Consider the following 14,413-nt stretch of genomic DNA (forward strand, 5'->3'; position numbering starts at 1 on the left):
GCCACTGGGGGGCTGTACGAGCCTGGCTTTGTGTCACCAGCCGTGGGATGACACAGCTGGTTTGTGGCAGGGGACAAACCGGGGCGGGGGGGACAACAAGGAGGGGAGAGGAGGAAGGAGCCCCCCAGGCTGCCTGTAGGGTGGGATCACGTGGGGTGACAGGGTGACAAGGTCCCTCCTTGGCCATGGGGTGTGATATGGCACTGGGGGGGTGGCTGTGTTGGGGGGGACACACCCTGCAGCATCTCGTGGAGAGTCCCACGGGAGATTACGGAGGGACCTCCGGGCCCACCCAGCGCTGGGGGAGATGCTGATGGTGGGTGGATGGGGCAGGGCGGGGCGATAACGGACCAGGGTGGGGCATGGGGGCGTGGCTAGGCGGGACGGGGGCGTGGCAACCGCTCAGGTGTCGAGAGGGGGGCATGTCTCCCGCTGCCAGGCCCCGCCCCCGCGTTCCCATTGGCTGCGGGCGGTTGCCGCGGCAACGGCGTGGGCCCCGCGGCGGGGATGGGGAGCGGCGGCTCGGCGGGGCTGGCGGTGGCCGAGGGCCCGGAGGGCACCGAGCAGCGGCTGGAGGTGCGGGGAGGCCGGGTCCCGCCGGCCCTGTGGGCGCAACGGGGTTTACGGAAGCTTTACCTGAGCGGTGCGGGGCTGCGGGAGCTGCCGGCCGAGCTGGGGGCCCTGCGGCACCTCTGCACCTTGGCTCTGGATGGGAACGAGCTGCTGGAGGTGCCCGAGGCCGTGTGCCGCCTGCCCCGCCTGGTGCATCTCTACCTGGGCCGGAACGGGCTGCAGGGGCTGCCGCCCGCCTTCGCCCGCCTGCAGAGCTTGCGCTGCCTCTGGCTGGAGGGAAACTTCCTCGCCCGCTTTCCCCGAGCCCTCCTGGGCCTGCCCGAGCTGCGCAGCCTCCAGCTGGGTGACAACCGCCTGGCCCGCCTGCCCGCCGCGCTGCCCCGCATGGCCGGCCTGCGAGGGCTCTGGCTCTACGGGAACCGCTTCGAGGAGTTTCCCCCTGCTCTGCTGCGCATGGGTCACCTCCGCGTCCTCGACCTGGACCGCAACCGCATCGCCCGCTTCCCCGACCTGAGCGGCCTCACCGCCCTGCGCCTCCTCTCCTACGACCACAACCCCGCGCGGCAGCCGCCCTGCGTGGGGGACGCCGTCCGGCTGGTGGGCGACGGGGCGCAGGAGTTCATGGAGGCGCGGCAGGAGCGTCTGCAGAGTCTGCAGCGACAGGAGGAGGAGGAGGAAGGCACCGAAGCCCTACCGGTTGCCCCCGGGGACAGCTCCCCGCTACTGGAAAACGGGGATGGCAGCTTTGCGGCCCTACCAGGCTCCCCAGAGGAAACATGAGCCACCAAGCTGCAGCCAGACGCCCTCAGGCATGCACAGCAGAGGGATGAGGATCCCCCACTGCCCTCCCAAGGACTCCCAGCTAGAGCTGGGGAAGAAGGGAGCTCACAGCCTCCACGCAAAGGAAAACGAGGACCAGCATCTCCCAGCTGAGACAGCAAAGAGCTGCCACCTGGATCTGCACCACTGGGATCCACAAGCCCACCTCAGAGCATCCCATGTAACCGCAGGGTGCCTTGCATGGGGGGAAACAGCCCCCTGCCCTGATGAGTGACCCCACAGACCCCCCCTTGCCTGCTGGACAGGCCGCACGGTGCTACTGAGAGCCCGGTGTCCCCCAGATGCCAGCCCATGAGCACAGGGACCTGCCTACCACTGCCTCCACACGCATCCTTTGCTCCTGGCTCCGTGGGGCAGGACAGGAAAAAGCAGCAACTTTTGCATCTGTTCCACACGGACCCCGTCACCCTGAAGAGCAGCAAGGCTTGAGATTGAAGACGCAGATCCCTTCTCACCCCAGAGATCTCTGTCCTGCCGCTGGAATTGGGCTGGGGAAGAGAGAGGGCTCTGCCAGGCTGGGGAAGGAGCCCAAGGAAACTCCACCGGGGCACAAACCCGTCTCAAACCTGGAAAGGATTTTGCCTCTGTACAGGAAGAGGAGCAGCTCTCCCTGCTCTAAAATGGGCACTTATCCTTCCTCTTCCCCCTCCCTGAGCTCTGTTTGCACCAAACTCAAGCAATAAAAAAGCACAAACCCAAGAAAACCTGGTGTGAGAGAAAGGTGATGGGCTCTGTTCTCCGGGGGGGCTGCGGCTGGGAAGGGGGGCTGTTTGGGAACTGCTGGCAACACGGTGACATGTCCTGGTGCAAAAACACCAGCTCCTCTTATTTTTAAGACCCCAGGGAGCCCCGTTTCCCCCCAGCCAGCTCCCTCCCTCCGCCGAGGCACCCCGGTGCCAAACGCTCCCTGCCAGCGCTGGGGTTTTGTCGGAGGTTTCAGACCGCGCATCCGCTTTGCATCGCGAGGGCTTTGGGTTTGGGGGCTGGGAGGCAGCCAGCGCTCCCGCCACATCCTCTCCCACGCTCACGAGGCTTTTTCCCCCCCTTCTCGCTCTGCAGCGGGAACCGCAGCTATTTTAGACGTGCCGGAGCATCCTCGTCCGCGGGATGCGCGGAGCGGCTGATGAAGCTTTTGCCTTTCCAGCGGTAACAAGGCGCCGTTTCCATTCCCGCTTGCGGAGGGTGGGTCCCAAACCCACCCAAGCTCAGCAGGAGCTCAGCTTGCCGTCCCTGCTCGGGTTTGGGGACAGGGACAGGCTCTTGGTCCCTCCTGACACCTGGGCAGCCTTCACTGTGGTGGTTTGTAATGAGCAGAGCATCCTGGCATGGGGCACCTTGGGGTGCACCCCATCGATCTGGGGTTCTACTGCTTTGCCTGGGGACTCACTGCTGCCAATTAGCAGGTAATTAGCCATCACCCAGTGGGGTGCTGGCCCTGGCAGAGAGCCCTGCTGATAAGTAAGTGCAGACCCCTGCCAGACCCCCAGGACAAGGCGTGCAGTTGGCCCTGGGTGTCACCACAATGTCCCCACTGCCAGGGCCGGATCCAGAAGCTCCGACACCCTGGGAAGCAGCTCCCTGCAGCCTTTTCCCACCCCTGGGTTTCCCGCCCCGGCAGGGGGAAGGAGCTGGGTTGGGGTCTGTGGCACTGGTGACAACCGGCACGGTGACACGGGGACCAGGAGCTGCCACAGTCAGCAGAAACCTCACACATTTCTGCTCCGCACGAGTATTTTTGGGGCATTGCCGGAGCCCCGGCAGCTGGCAAGGCGTGCGCGCAGCGTGCATCATCCATACGTCTGTCTCTATATATATCCCTGCCCACTCGCGCAGCCCCGCGTCGCAGCGTTTGTGGCCTCGCCGGGATCACGCTGCGATTCCCATCTGCTCCCACCGGCCGTGGGGACAAAGGGACAGGCTTGGGGGTCACTGTGGCTCCAGCCGGTTCCCCCAGGTCACTGCATGGGGCCAAGAGGATTCTTATGTTCACTGTTTTCAACATGCAGCGCGATAAAAGAAACGCGGCTCTGGTGTGACAGCCCGGACAGCAGCCAGGAGCGGTGACACCGGTGCCGTTGGTGGCTTGTTGCTGCCAAAATCTCCAGATTTGGCTCAGCTGCACACAAACCAGAGCCTGAACAGGTTGGAGAAGCAGCGACCTGACCTCTGCTGGGACACAGGAGCCAGGCAGGGGACAACCTTGTCCCCTCCTGCCCCCACTGCCACCAGCTGCTGGGGATCCGGAGGGACACAATCCCAGGCACAGAGGACACGGCTCTCCTGCCATCCCCAAGTTTGGAGTTTCTTTTATTTATTCAATACCAGCATTGGTTTAATTATTTAAGAGCCACTCGAGCCGCTGCGGTGCCAGCCACGTGTCCCCTGCCTGCCCAGGACACTGTCCCCCCTCTCTGTCCCCCCCACAGAGCCATATCCCAGTCCCTGTCCCCATGTCACCCCCAGGGACCCAGCCCAGACCCCCAGCCTTGCTGGAATGGACACTCACCCCTCTGTCCCCGCTCTGTCACCCTCTCTGGCTGTGTCACCTGGGGCAGTGTTGTCCCCCAGGGCTGGGGGTCCCCAAAGCCCCTGCAGGGACCCCAAGGGAAGGTCCCACACCCCTCCTAGGAGCCACGTCAAGAGCCAACTACCTGCTAGGGCTGCTCTTAATGAACCCTCATTAATTACCCTTGTTACCTGCCCTAATTAGCAGGCCCAGGTGTCTTTCCTTGTCCCCTCCCTTTGCAGGGAGTGTTCCCTTCCCTGTCCTCCCCAGCATGTGTCCCCTTCACCAGGGGCTCCTCGAGCATCATCTGTCCCATTGTCTCGCCTCCTTGTGCATGTTGTGGGGGGGATGCTCAGTGCTGGGGGGATGCTCAGTGTTGGGGGGATGCTCAGTGCTGGGGGGATGCTCAGTGTTGGGGGGATGCTCAGTGTTGGGGGATGCTCAGTGTTGGGGGATGCTCAGTGCTGGGGGATGCTCAGTGCTGGGGGGATGCTCAGTGCTGGGGGGATGCTCAGTGTTGGGGGATGCTCAGTGTTGGGGGATGCTCAGTGCTGGGGGATGCTCAGTGCTGGGGGGATGCTCAGTGTTGGGGGGATGCTCAGTGCTGGGGGATGCTCAGTGTTGGGGGATGCTCAGTGCTGAGGGGGATGCTCAGTGTTGGGGGATGCTCAGTGCTGAGGGGGATGCTCAGTGCTGGGGGATGCTCAGTGCTGGGGGATGCTCAGTGCTGGGGGATGCTCAGTGTTGGGGGATGCTCAGTGCTGGGGGGATGCTCAGTGCTGAGGGGTGCTCAGTGCTGAGGGGGATGCTCAGTGTTGGGGGATGCTCAGTGTTGGGGGGATGCTCAGTGCTGGGGGGATGCTCAGTGCTGAGGGATGCTCAGTGTTGGGGGATGCTCAGTGTTGGGGGATGCTCAGTGCTGGGGGGATGCTCAGTGCTGAGGGATGCTCAGTGTTGGGGGATGCTCAGTGCTGAGGGGGATGCTCAGTGCTGGGGGATGCTCAGTGCTGGGGGGATGCTCAGTGTTGGGGGATGCTCAGTGTTGGGGGATGCTCAGTGCTGGGGGGATGCTCAGTGTTGGGGGATGGTCAGTGCTGAGGGATGCTCAGTGCTGGGGGATGCTCAGTGCTGGGGGGATGCTCAGTGCTGAGGGATGCTCAGTGTTGGGGGATGCTCAGTGCTGGGGGGATGCTCAGTGCTGAGGGATGCTCAGTGCTGGGGGATGCTCAGCCAGATGCAGGTGACATTGTGACCCTCCTGGCCCACACCCCCTGCAGTCACAGCTGTCAGGGGACTGCAGGATCTGTCCCCCGCGCCCCCCCAGGCCCAGAGATGAAGCGCAGTGGCAGTTACTGACTGTCCTTTATTACCGAGAACAGGGGCTGCCTCCAGAAAACGAGGGGCCCCGCTCCCCAAAAATAGGATTCTGCAAAGAAGGCGCCCCAACCCTTGCCGCCCCCACAGCCCCCCCGGCCTCTGCTGCTGTTAATGGAAAAGGGGGGATCTGGTCACAGCCACCCCACGCAGCAAAGCCACCGGCAGGGGGTGACATCGCCGGCCGGGCACCCCCTCGCCGGCTGGGCTGGGCTTTTGTCTTTTGTTTTTATTATTATTTTTTTACATTTTTAATTTTTTTTTGTCTTTTTTCGCTGTATTTTACACACCAGTTGGATGTTACTGTCACATGAAGAAGAAAGATACCTGAACAAGAGAACGGCTAAGAGCTCTAGAGTTAAAAAATGAACACACGAGGCCCCGGGGGAGCCAACTGTAGACAAGAAATCCTTCCCGGGGGACAGGGGGTGACCGAGGGGCCATTTGGGGTCACCCACCTTGGCACAGCCCCCCCAGGTCGGGGGGGACCCTGGCACAACCTGCTGTAGTGCCCGGCTTTGGGGTGTGCCCCCCCCCAGGACGTGTCAATCTCTTTTATGTTAAAAAATGAAGAGAGAAAATGATAAAAATACAAATGTCCCTAAAAGCGTCAGTTATTACTGTAGTAGCAGTAGTATGACTTCTCTCCAGATTGTCCAAAATCGGCTAAAGAGGGACTGGGAGGGCTGGCAAACCCCCATGGGACGGTCCCGCTGCCACAATGTCCCCAGGCAGCTCGTCCCCCAGGGCACTGGGGACGTCCCCATCAGTGGGAGAAGGGACTAGCACCCTGGGGACTTTTGGGGTGTTCTGGTGCGGGATCCCCCCACTGTGACTTGGAGAAAACCCCATGGAGGTTCAAGTGGGTGCCCCCCCCAGCACCCCATGTCCCCATGCAGTCCCATGGGGTGGCATTAACGCTCGTGGGGCTTGTGCCACCGGCTGGGACACGCTGTGGCACAGGGATGATGGTTGCAGGGTGACACGCTAAAACTGGGCTGTACGCAGTCCCCCCAGGGGACAGCCCCTGGTCTCGGTGACACCCAGGGGCTGTGGCTCGGTGGCACCCAGCAGTGGGGTGTTGGTGACCTCGGTGTCGTCCCCACGGGTGTGGGAGGGGTGACAGGTGGCGAGTGCCACAGGGACAGCAGGAAGACTGAGGATGGGGGACCCTTGGCCAGGGGAGGTGGCTCCATGCTGGTGGGCACCCAGTTGCCTTTGGAATCACTCTGGGTGTCCCCATGGGTGGCCGCGTCCTACCTGAGATGGCTGCGGAGGTAGCAGCACCCACCTGTCCCCTCCTCCTGGAGGGCTCGGCCAATGTCCCTCCATCCAGAGGGGCACGGGGACACCCCGGGAGCCACCATGGGGACACACAGACATTGGCCACCATGTCCTCACCTTGTGCCAGTCCTGGTGGAGTAGCTGGACACCAAGTGGCACCAGTGTCACCTGCTGGGGATGGGCAGGGATGTGTCACATCCCACCCAAGTGCTGCTGTGGTCCTGTCAGAGCCACCGCTGACCCCCCCACAGCGCAGGGCGGTGGGGACAACCAACCCCATCTGTCACCCCGCCAAGTCCCTGTGTCCCATGGGGCTCCCAGGTGGGTCTGTCCCCACTTTAGGGACCCCCTGCCCTATGGAGCAGGCAGGAAGATCTGGGAGAGGCTGATGGGGATACAGGGGGTGGCCCAGGGGATGTCACCTCCCCAGGAGGGGGACATCACCTTCCCAGGATGGGGAAAATGGGCCTATCCCCCAGGGACCCCAGTGCTGGGCACAGGGCTCATGGGGGTGTCCCGGACTAGCCTCCAGTGCCTGGGTCACCTGGGGATGCTCAATGTCCCCCCAGGGGCTCAGGGACCGTCCCCTGCAGGGACATGCCCAGGGTGGGGGTTACGGGGCAAGAGCTGGAGTGGTGGCAGGCTGGCAGGGTCCCCATGGAGGGAGTGAGCCCGAAAATGGAGGTAAAGCATCGAACCCAGCTGAAGGCAGTGCACTAACGAGCCCGCTTTGGCTAACGAACTGTGTCATGGCTTCCGATCCCAGAGGGCCCAGGGAAAGGGGGGTGTCACCCTCTGCCCCCCCTCAAGGTGACCCCCACCTCGGGGAGGGCGGGGGGGACAAGACAGGGCATGGGGGGGGCGGTCTGTGGCCCCGCTCGGGTGACACTGACGGCTCGGAGAGGTTTTATTGAGCTGAAAAAAGAGGGGGATGTTGCGGGGGTCCCTCTTGCACCCACAGCCTGGTCCCCTTGAAATGGGGGGGCAGAGGGGCTCCCAGGGCTGGAAGCACTCGCAGAAGTCCTGCCCAGTGGCGGGGATGGGGACAGGGGGGTCATCGCTTCTGTCACCCTCCTTGGCTGGGGGTCCTGGCTGGGCATCCCCCAAATCCCCGTGATGGCGAAAGGAGAAAGCAGGGAGCTGGGGGGCCTCCGTCCCCCTCCTACCGCCGGGTCCCCATGAGCCACTGTCCCACCGGTCCATTGGCTCCTCAGAGGGGTGACGGGGACCGGGTGGGAATTGGGGGACCCCCGCACAGTCTTGGGGTGCTCAGGCCTTCAGCTGGTGCCACTGTGCCACGGCCTGCCGGGGCCGGGCGATCATGTCCTTCCAGTGCTTCACCTCCCCGGGGCCGCTCTTCCACGACAGGTAAATCTGTGGGGACACGGCAGCACCTCGGACCTGCCCCCCCGGCCCCATCCTGCTCCCTGGAGCTGTCACCTTTGTCCCCAACCTCCTCCCTCCCCACTCCCCCGCTGTGTGGCATCATCCCCATGCCCTTTTATCCATCTATTTTCCATATGGTGATGGGGAAAACCACATGTGCCAGCCCTCCCTATGGCTCAGGGAGCCAGTGCCACTGCTCTGGCTTAGCGGATCGCTGCTAATTATGCAATTAAGAGTGATTAGGAGGCTGCTGGCCATGGTGTGAAAGGCACGTTCCTCTCCTCCAGCTCCACCACTGGCAGCATCGCTTGGCTCTCACACCGTTTTGCTTTTGCACCATGATGCTCCCGGCAGCTCTAACGCAAAGCGGAGACATTGTGGGCACCGTCAGTCTGTCCGTCTGTCCAGACCCCTGGCTGGCGTTGGGCTTGTGCCACTGGCGATGTTCCATCTGGGATGCCGACACCTTGTCCCCCTCCCCGTTTTATCCCAATTTACATGTTTTGCGTGATTATGGCGCAGCATTTGGGGCTCATTGGCTGCGGTGAGCGCTAATAACGGAGATTACCGCGCTCGTTTGTCATCGTTACCCTAACGAGCAGAGAGTGGGATGGACTTAATGGAAATCAAATCCAGAGGGGATGGATCCCTCCGCTCCTGTTATGGGGAGATGGTGGGTAACACCGGCATGGGGACAAGGCTGGTGGTGGATGTGGACCCTGGGGACCCCCAGCTGATCCCCATAGCCTGTCCCTGCTGTCCCGCCCAGGATGGTGCCACCACGGGGAGGGTCTCCAGCTCCACCTGGACCCCCAGCACACAGGAGCCATCAGGGACTTTGATTTTTGGCACGTTGGAGCTCCCTCCAGTGCAGTCCAGGTCCCCACCATCCTCCACCTTCATCTCCAGCTTGAGATGGCCCCGGTCTCCATCAACCAGGGACCCAGCTGTCCCCCAGCTGCCACCCCTCAGCAGGACACATCTCTGGGTCCCACCACCACACAGAACCCACCTTGCCGATGACATCGTTGCGACTCAGCCTGTCCTTGTCCATGACGGTGATGACAATGGTGGTCTCGCGCAGCCGCTCCGTGGGGATGTCGAAGGCAAATGACTCGTTGAAGACGGGGTTCAGGCACCGCTTCATTACCACCGTCTTCTTCTTCTCCACCCGCTTGTCCTTGTACATCAGCCACACCTTCACATAGGGGTCTGTGGGGAGAGGAGCTGCTCTCAGCCCCGGCTGGGCCTCCGACAGCCAAGTCCGGTGTGGGGGGAGTCACAGCTCCTACCTGATGTGCCCCCGATGTCCATGGCTTTGAGGTTCCGTGCTTTGATGATGTTCACCACGATGGAGTTGGCCGAGGGGTTGTAGCACAGCGACAGCAGCAGCTCCCCACGGCTTCCCTGTGGGACCCATGGAGGACCTCAGGTGGGGACCCCAAAAAGCCAACCCCCCTTGTGCTGCAGCACCCAGCCCAAGCCCTGATGTCCCACCACAGGAGTGGGGTGCTGGGCTGAGACCCTCCCAAGCTGTCCCAAGCAGGGACTTTGGGGCTGTACAGAAAATCAGGGCAGGAGGACACGGGGCCATCCCCAGTGGGACATTTTCTGGTCTTGCTGGAGGCAGGAGAAAAAGAAAACTTTTCATTTTAGATCTACCTGAACCAGTTCTTTTTGACCCCAAATAAAACATTTGCTTTGGGCTACTTAGTGCCTTCATATAAAGATTTGGGAAGAGAAGCCTCTCCATTGGGTGGCGAACCTTCTTGCAAAGCAGAAAACATCCCTGTTGGGGCAGCAAGAGGATGGGACACCACAGGGACAGGGGGTGACCTCATCTCAAGGGCTGTCCTAAGGGGGTGGCAGGGGGACCCTTACACTGCCATCACTGCAGGGCTTCAGATCCTTCCAGAAGGTTTGCATCTGGGTGAGGTCCACCTTGTTGAGGGGGATGGACACCTCCCCGATGGGGTCGTTACGGCTGAAGCGGTCGTAGTCCAGGACCTGGAGGTACAGCACCCGTTGCACCACCTTCTCGTAAGGGAACCCTGTGCCGGAGATGAAGGTGATGAGGATCCATCATCATCACCACCATGGCCATGGTGAGCAGCACCCAGTGCCCGTGCTGATGGGGGTATGTTGATGACAGGCAGCGGATGGGCAGAAGACAGCAGGGGATGCTTCTTGTGGCCTTGGGCCACCACGGTGGCTGGTAGCAGATTAATTCCCTGTGTGCACTCGCCCATGGGTGCCTGCTGAGGGGAGAAGGAGCCTCCTCTCATGTCCCTTTTATGGGACACAGAGCAAAATCCTTCAACCTGGCCTTGATGGCTTGGCCAACCCATCTCATCACCAACGGCCACCACATTGGCCAATCCATCTCATCACCAATGGCCACACTGTTGGCCAACCCATCTCATTCCCGATGGGTTGGCCAACCCATCTCATCACTGATGGCCACCACATTTGCCAACCTGTCCAATCACTGATAGCCACCACGCTGGCCAACCCTTCTCATCTCCAATGGCCATCACGTTAGCTAAGCTGTCTCATTGCCAATGGCCACCACGTTGGCAGCTCAAGCTGAGCTGATCCAGCCCAGGAGGAAGGACAGAGGATCCCACAACAGCTCCACTCCCACCCCAGTCCACTCCAGTCCATCCCAGCCCCTACCTTCAAAGAGGAAGGTCTCGTTCCAGTGCGGGTTGAGGTTCTTCCGCTTCACCTTGGTCTCCAGCTTGTGCTTCTTGTCAGGGAGCAGGTAGATCTTGACGAAGGGGTCGCTGGTGCCGCTGAAGTCCTTGGCTGGCAGCTCCTGCGCCTTCATGATCTTGACGGTCAAGGTGGACTCCTGGAAGTTGTAGCCGACGCTGAACTGGATGCGGCCCAGGTTCTCCCGGCTGATGCCTTCATGGGCCTCGTCATCCTCGGAGCCCGGGGAGAGCTGTGGCGGGGGGACAAGGGACAAAGGGGGTGAGCATGGTGCAGGGGACCACCAGTGGGGTCTGCACACCCCTCTCCCCCCGCCCTGTTTTGGAACCCAAACTCGGTTCACAAAAGCACCCAACCCCCATCTGTCAGAAGGCATCAGCCTCTTCCCGTCAGTGCCATCGCCTCGGATGACTTCTGGCTCCGTGCCACGTGTCCCGGGGATGGGGAAGCGCCAATTAGCCAAATTCCTCCTGACAGCCCGTCCCTCACGTCTCTGGCACCACTTGCTCGCGGGGGGACGGCTGCGTCACGCCGGCTGTGCCACCGCGGTGCCCGGCTGTGACGGGGACACGGCAGAGCAGGCTGGGACGTGCCGGAGCGCTTGTGGCACAGGGAAGAGCCGGGGGGATGCGAGGAGATGCCCAGGGTGGGATGTCACCCCTGGGGACCCCGTCCCATCACCCACCATCAGCATCTCGCTGGTCAGGGAGTTGACCAGGTCGGAGACGGAGGAATGTGGCTCTGTCTTGCGGTCGGACTCATCTTGCGGTGGCTGCCCCGGCACCGGCGCTGTGGTCACCGCCTTGCCGCCGGCCGGCAACCTGCGGAAAGAGAGGCAGAGCCTTAGGGGAGAGGGGACAGAGCCGAGGGGACAGCGAGGGGCAGCATCCTCTCCCGGCTGGGGCACGGGCAGAGCCGGGCTGCGGGGGCACCCAGGGATGTGTGGCACTGGCTGCAGCCACCAGCCTCCTGGCACAGCTGGTTCCGGTTCAGTGCCAGCCGGTGCCCCGCGGGATGTCACTCCAGAGCACGGCAGCGGGTCCCATGCCCCGGCCACGTCCCACTCCCCATGGCCACAGAGACCATGGCGATGTCACTGGCAGCCACCCAGCCCTGTGATGACCTGGTCCCCACCAGCACAGCTCCTTCCTGCCCCAACGCAGAGCTGACCCACCAGTGCTTCGTGCCGTGGCGTGGCTTTGGTGCCCTGGTGCTAAACCCCCCTTTTCGTCTGCCATCGAGACCCCAGTGCCCTGGCTGTCCCCACACACCCCAGTTGTCACAGCCAGGGATTGGGAACAGCCACACTGGTGGCCACAGTGCCAGGGAGGGGGCAGTCAGACAGAGACGGATGGGCACGTGCTGGGGCTACACTGCCACCATGCACAGGGGACAACAGGGGACAGGTGGTGGCAGCGATGGGGGCAGCCCTGGGTGGCTCTAGAGAGACCCGAGAGCAGAGGGGATGCGCACACAGACAGGCACCCCACGATGCACCCCCCGCGCCGAGACACGGTGACAAACCAGCAGACCAAGGGGACACACACACACCACGGCAGGTGGCACGTTGGTGGCACAGCCCCAGCAAAGCCACAACGCATGCCACGAGACACCCACTGACACGCCAAGCACACGCCAACGGGGACATGTCGGGGGGACCTGGGGACGACGGGGACAGAAGCACACCCACGCACACACATCCCGGTGGGACGGCACCGGGGAGGACCGGAGAGCCCGAGGTAGCTGGGGAGGCAAAATCAGGTTAAAACCAGCGCAAAGGCAGGTGGCGGTGGGACCCGCTGGGTGAGGAGGTGCCGTGGAGCCGTGGGTGCTGGCGGAGGTCACAGACAGCGAGAAAAAGAGAGAGCGGGAGAGAGCGAAGAGAGAGGAAGAGGAGCAGCATCGTCCAGCGCCGGCCTGCGGGGAGGGAACTGCGAGAGAGGAATGGGATGGACAGACAGACAGAAAGTCGCCGGGACGGGAGACACACCGAAGCGCCGGGCTGGAGCCACCGGGGACGGGCTGCAAGGAAGAAGCTGAGAAACGGGGATGGAGGAGACGTGTGGAGGAAGAAGAGCGGGAGGGTGGGCAGGTGGGAGTGGGGGGGGGGCAGAGCTGGCTGAACCCCCAATGTCCTGTGTCCCCCATGGAGACGGGGAGCAGGGGGGGACATGGAGGCGGGGGGGCCATGCGTGCACCGGGATGGGTTTTTCGGGCAGCGAGCTGGGGGGAAGCGGGGAGCAGGGTCTTGCTGTGGCATAGCCACCCACCCCCATGCCCCATGTCCTCATGCCCCGCGTCCCCATGCCACGGCACAGCGGCCAGTGTCCCCAGCAGGGACCAGCCACGCAGCACGACGCCGGGAAAAGTGCTAAAAGATGGAGCGAAACCAAAGCCGAGCGGGGTAAAAATAGCTGAGAACGGCGCCAGTTCATTAACACGCTGAGTTTCACGCCTCCTCCTTGCTCTGGAGGGGACTGACACCCCCGTCCCGGCAGCGGGGGGACCCTCTGCCCCCCAGCCCCGGTGCGGGATGCGCTGCAGAGGCTCCAGCACCCCAGGAAGGTGGGGGGCAGCCGGAGGCTTGCTTGGAGGAGAAGGGGGATGATGTGTCCTCCCAAGCTTGTCACGCTTGCTCTGACCCCCACCAGCGTCGGGGCTCGAGGACATACCACCGCAGGGATGTCCCTGTGTCCCCAAAGGAGCTGCTCACCCCACCCTGGGCTGCAAACAGCCCCGCCGGGCTGGGGGTAGTGGTGACATGCGTCGGGACGGGACACGGCTCAGGTAGCGTCATTGCGGGGTGTACCTGAGCCTGTCACCCCCTTGTCCCCCTGCCCCGTGCCCCGCTCCCGAGCGTGTGTCCCCCCCCAACATGCAGCCAGGGTTGGGGGGATAGCAGGAGAGGGAGGGCGGGGAGGGAGGAGGAAGGGATGGGGGGTGTCCTCTCGGTGTCACCGCTCCGGTGGCAGAACGGTGGGGCGCTGCAGATGTCACCGTGCCCCGCTGGGCCACCCTGTGCCGCTCCAACCTTCGCACTCCACCTCCTCTTCCTCCTCCTCCTCCTCCACCCTGGGTGAAGCCCTCGTATCCTCCTCCTCCTCCTGCGGGACTGTCCTTGTCCCTCGCTCATACCTCTTGTCCCCCTGAGCGTTCGGCTGGTTGGGCGGCTGCGTCCCAGCGGGTTGCAGGTCAGGGATATTGGCAAAGTCATCTTGTTCTGAGAGTCCCAAAACCAGGGATAACACCACCATCCGGCCTTCCCTGCCCGGGGTGGCCCCGCCGGCAGCGGGAGAGAGAAAGAAAGAAAGGAAAACAAAAAGAGAAAGAGGAGAACACAGCATCAGGCAGGGAACCCGCTGGAGCGGTGGCATCCCGCGGTCCCTGTGACAGCGAGGGAACCCCGGCTCTGGCCACCGACCCCTGCGCAGGAAACCATGTCCAGGATGGGTACAAAGGGCTGTGGGGACAAAGGTGCCAGCGCCGGAGACCCGTGGGTACCACCACCCCATTCTCCACCGGTCCAGGATGCTGAGGTCCTGCCGAGGGGGGAAAATGTGCCTGGAGGGGCTGGGGACAAGGGACAGCATGAAGGGAACAAGGTTCCAGCATCCTTCCCTGGAGGAAGGTGCCATGGACAAGGGTCTTTGCCGCTGGCGCAGCCTCCACTGGAGCCCGTAACCACATTTACACCGCGGTGCCGGGGAGGGCAAAGAGAGGAAAGAGCCAGAAGCG

The 14,413-nt window shown here is 62.8% G+C and overlaps 2 protein-coding genes across 4 annotated transcripts in view; one reads left to right on the forward strand and one right to left on the reverse strand.

Moving 5' to 3' along the window:
* Positions 1 to 55: 55 nt before the first annotated feature.
* LRRC10B (leucine rich repeat containing 10B) lies at positions 56 to 2,116 on the forward strand. Its single transcript, XM_005514857.3, has one exon. The coding sequence runs from the start codon at positions 508 to 510 to the stop codon at positions 1,351 to 1,353; it is 846 nt and encodes a 281-aa protein (XP_005514914.3). The 5' UTR covers positions 56 to 507; the 3' UTR covers positions 1,354 to 2,116.
* Positions 2,117 to 5,264: 3,148 nt separating this feature from the next.
* The window catches only part of SYT7 (synaptotagmin 7), a 28,352-nt gene continuing 19,203 nt past the window's right edge, over positions 5,265 to 14,413 (reverse strand). For 2 of the 3 annotated variants that reach the window (XM_065066394.1, XM_065066395.1), the window contains 6 exons: positions 11,364 to 11,499; positions 10,640 to 10,910; positions 9,845 to 10,014; positions 9,256 to 9,370; positions 8,976 to 9,175; positions 5,265 to 7,951 (listed from right to left, as the gene is read on the reverse strand). In XM_065066394.1, coding sequence (XP_064922466.1) covers positions 7,847 to 7,951; positions 8,976 to 9,175; positions 9,256 to 9,370; positions 9,845 to 10,014; positions 10,640 to 10,910; positions 11,364 to 11,499 — 997 coding nt within the window. In that variant the 3' untranslated portion in view covers positions 5,265 to 7,846. Of the gene's footprint in view, positions 7,952 to 8,975; positions 9,176 to 9,255; positions 9,371 to 9,844; positions 10,015 to 10,639; positions 10,911 to 11,363; positions 11,500 to 13,813; positions 13,943 to 14,413 lie in introns of all 3 variants that reach the window. The other variant, XM_065066393.1, reaches the window with a different exon arrangement.

This window comes from Columba livia, chromosome 5 (assembly GCF_036013475.1).
Source record: "Columba livia isolate bColLiv1 breed racing homer chromosome 5, bColLiv1.pat.W.v2, whole genome shotgun sequence".
Taxonomy (NCBI): domain Eukaryota; kingdom Metazoa; phylum Chordata; class Aves; order Columbiformes; family Columbidae; genus Columba; species Columba livia.

What these genes read in the sequence shown, in the direction of transcription:
- LRRC10B (XM_005514857.3), top strand. Translation starts at nt 508, where the DNA reads ATGGGGAGCGGCGGCTCGGCGGGGCTGGCGGTGGCCGAGGGCCCGGAG.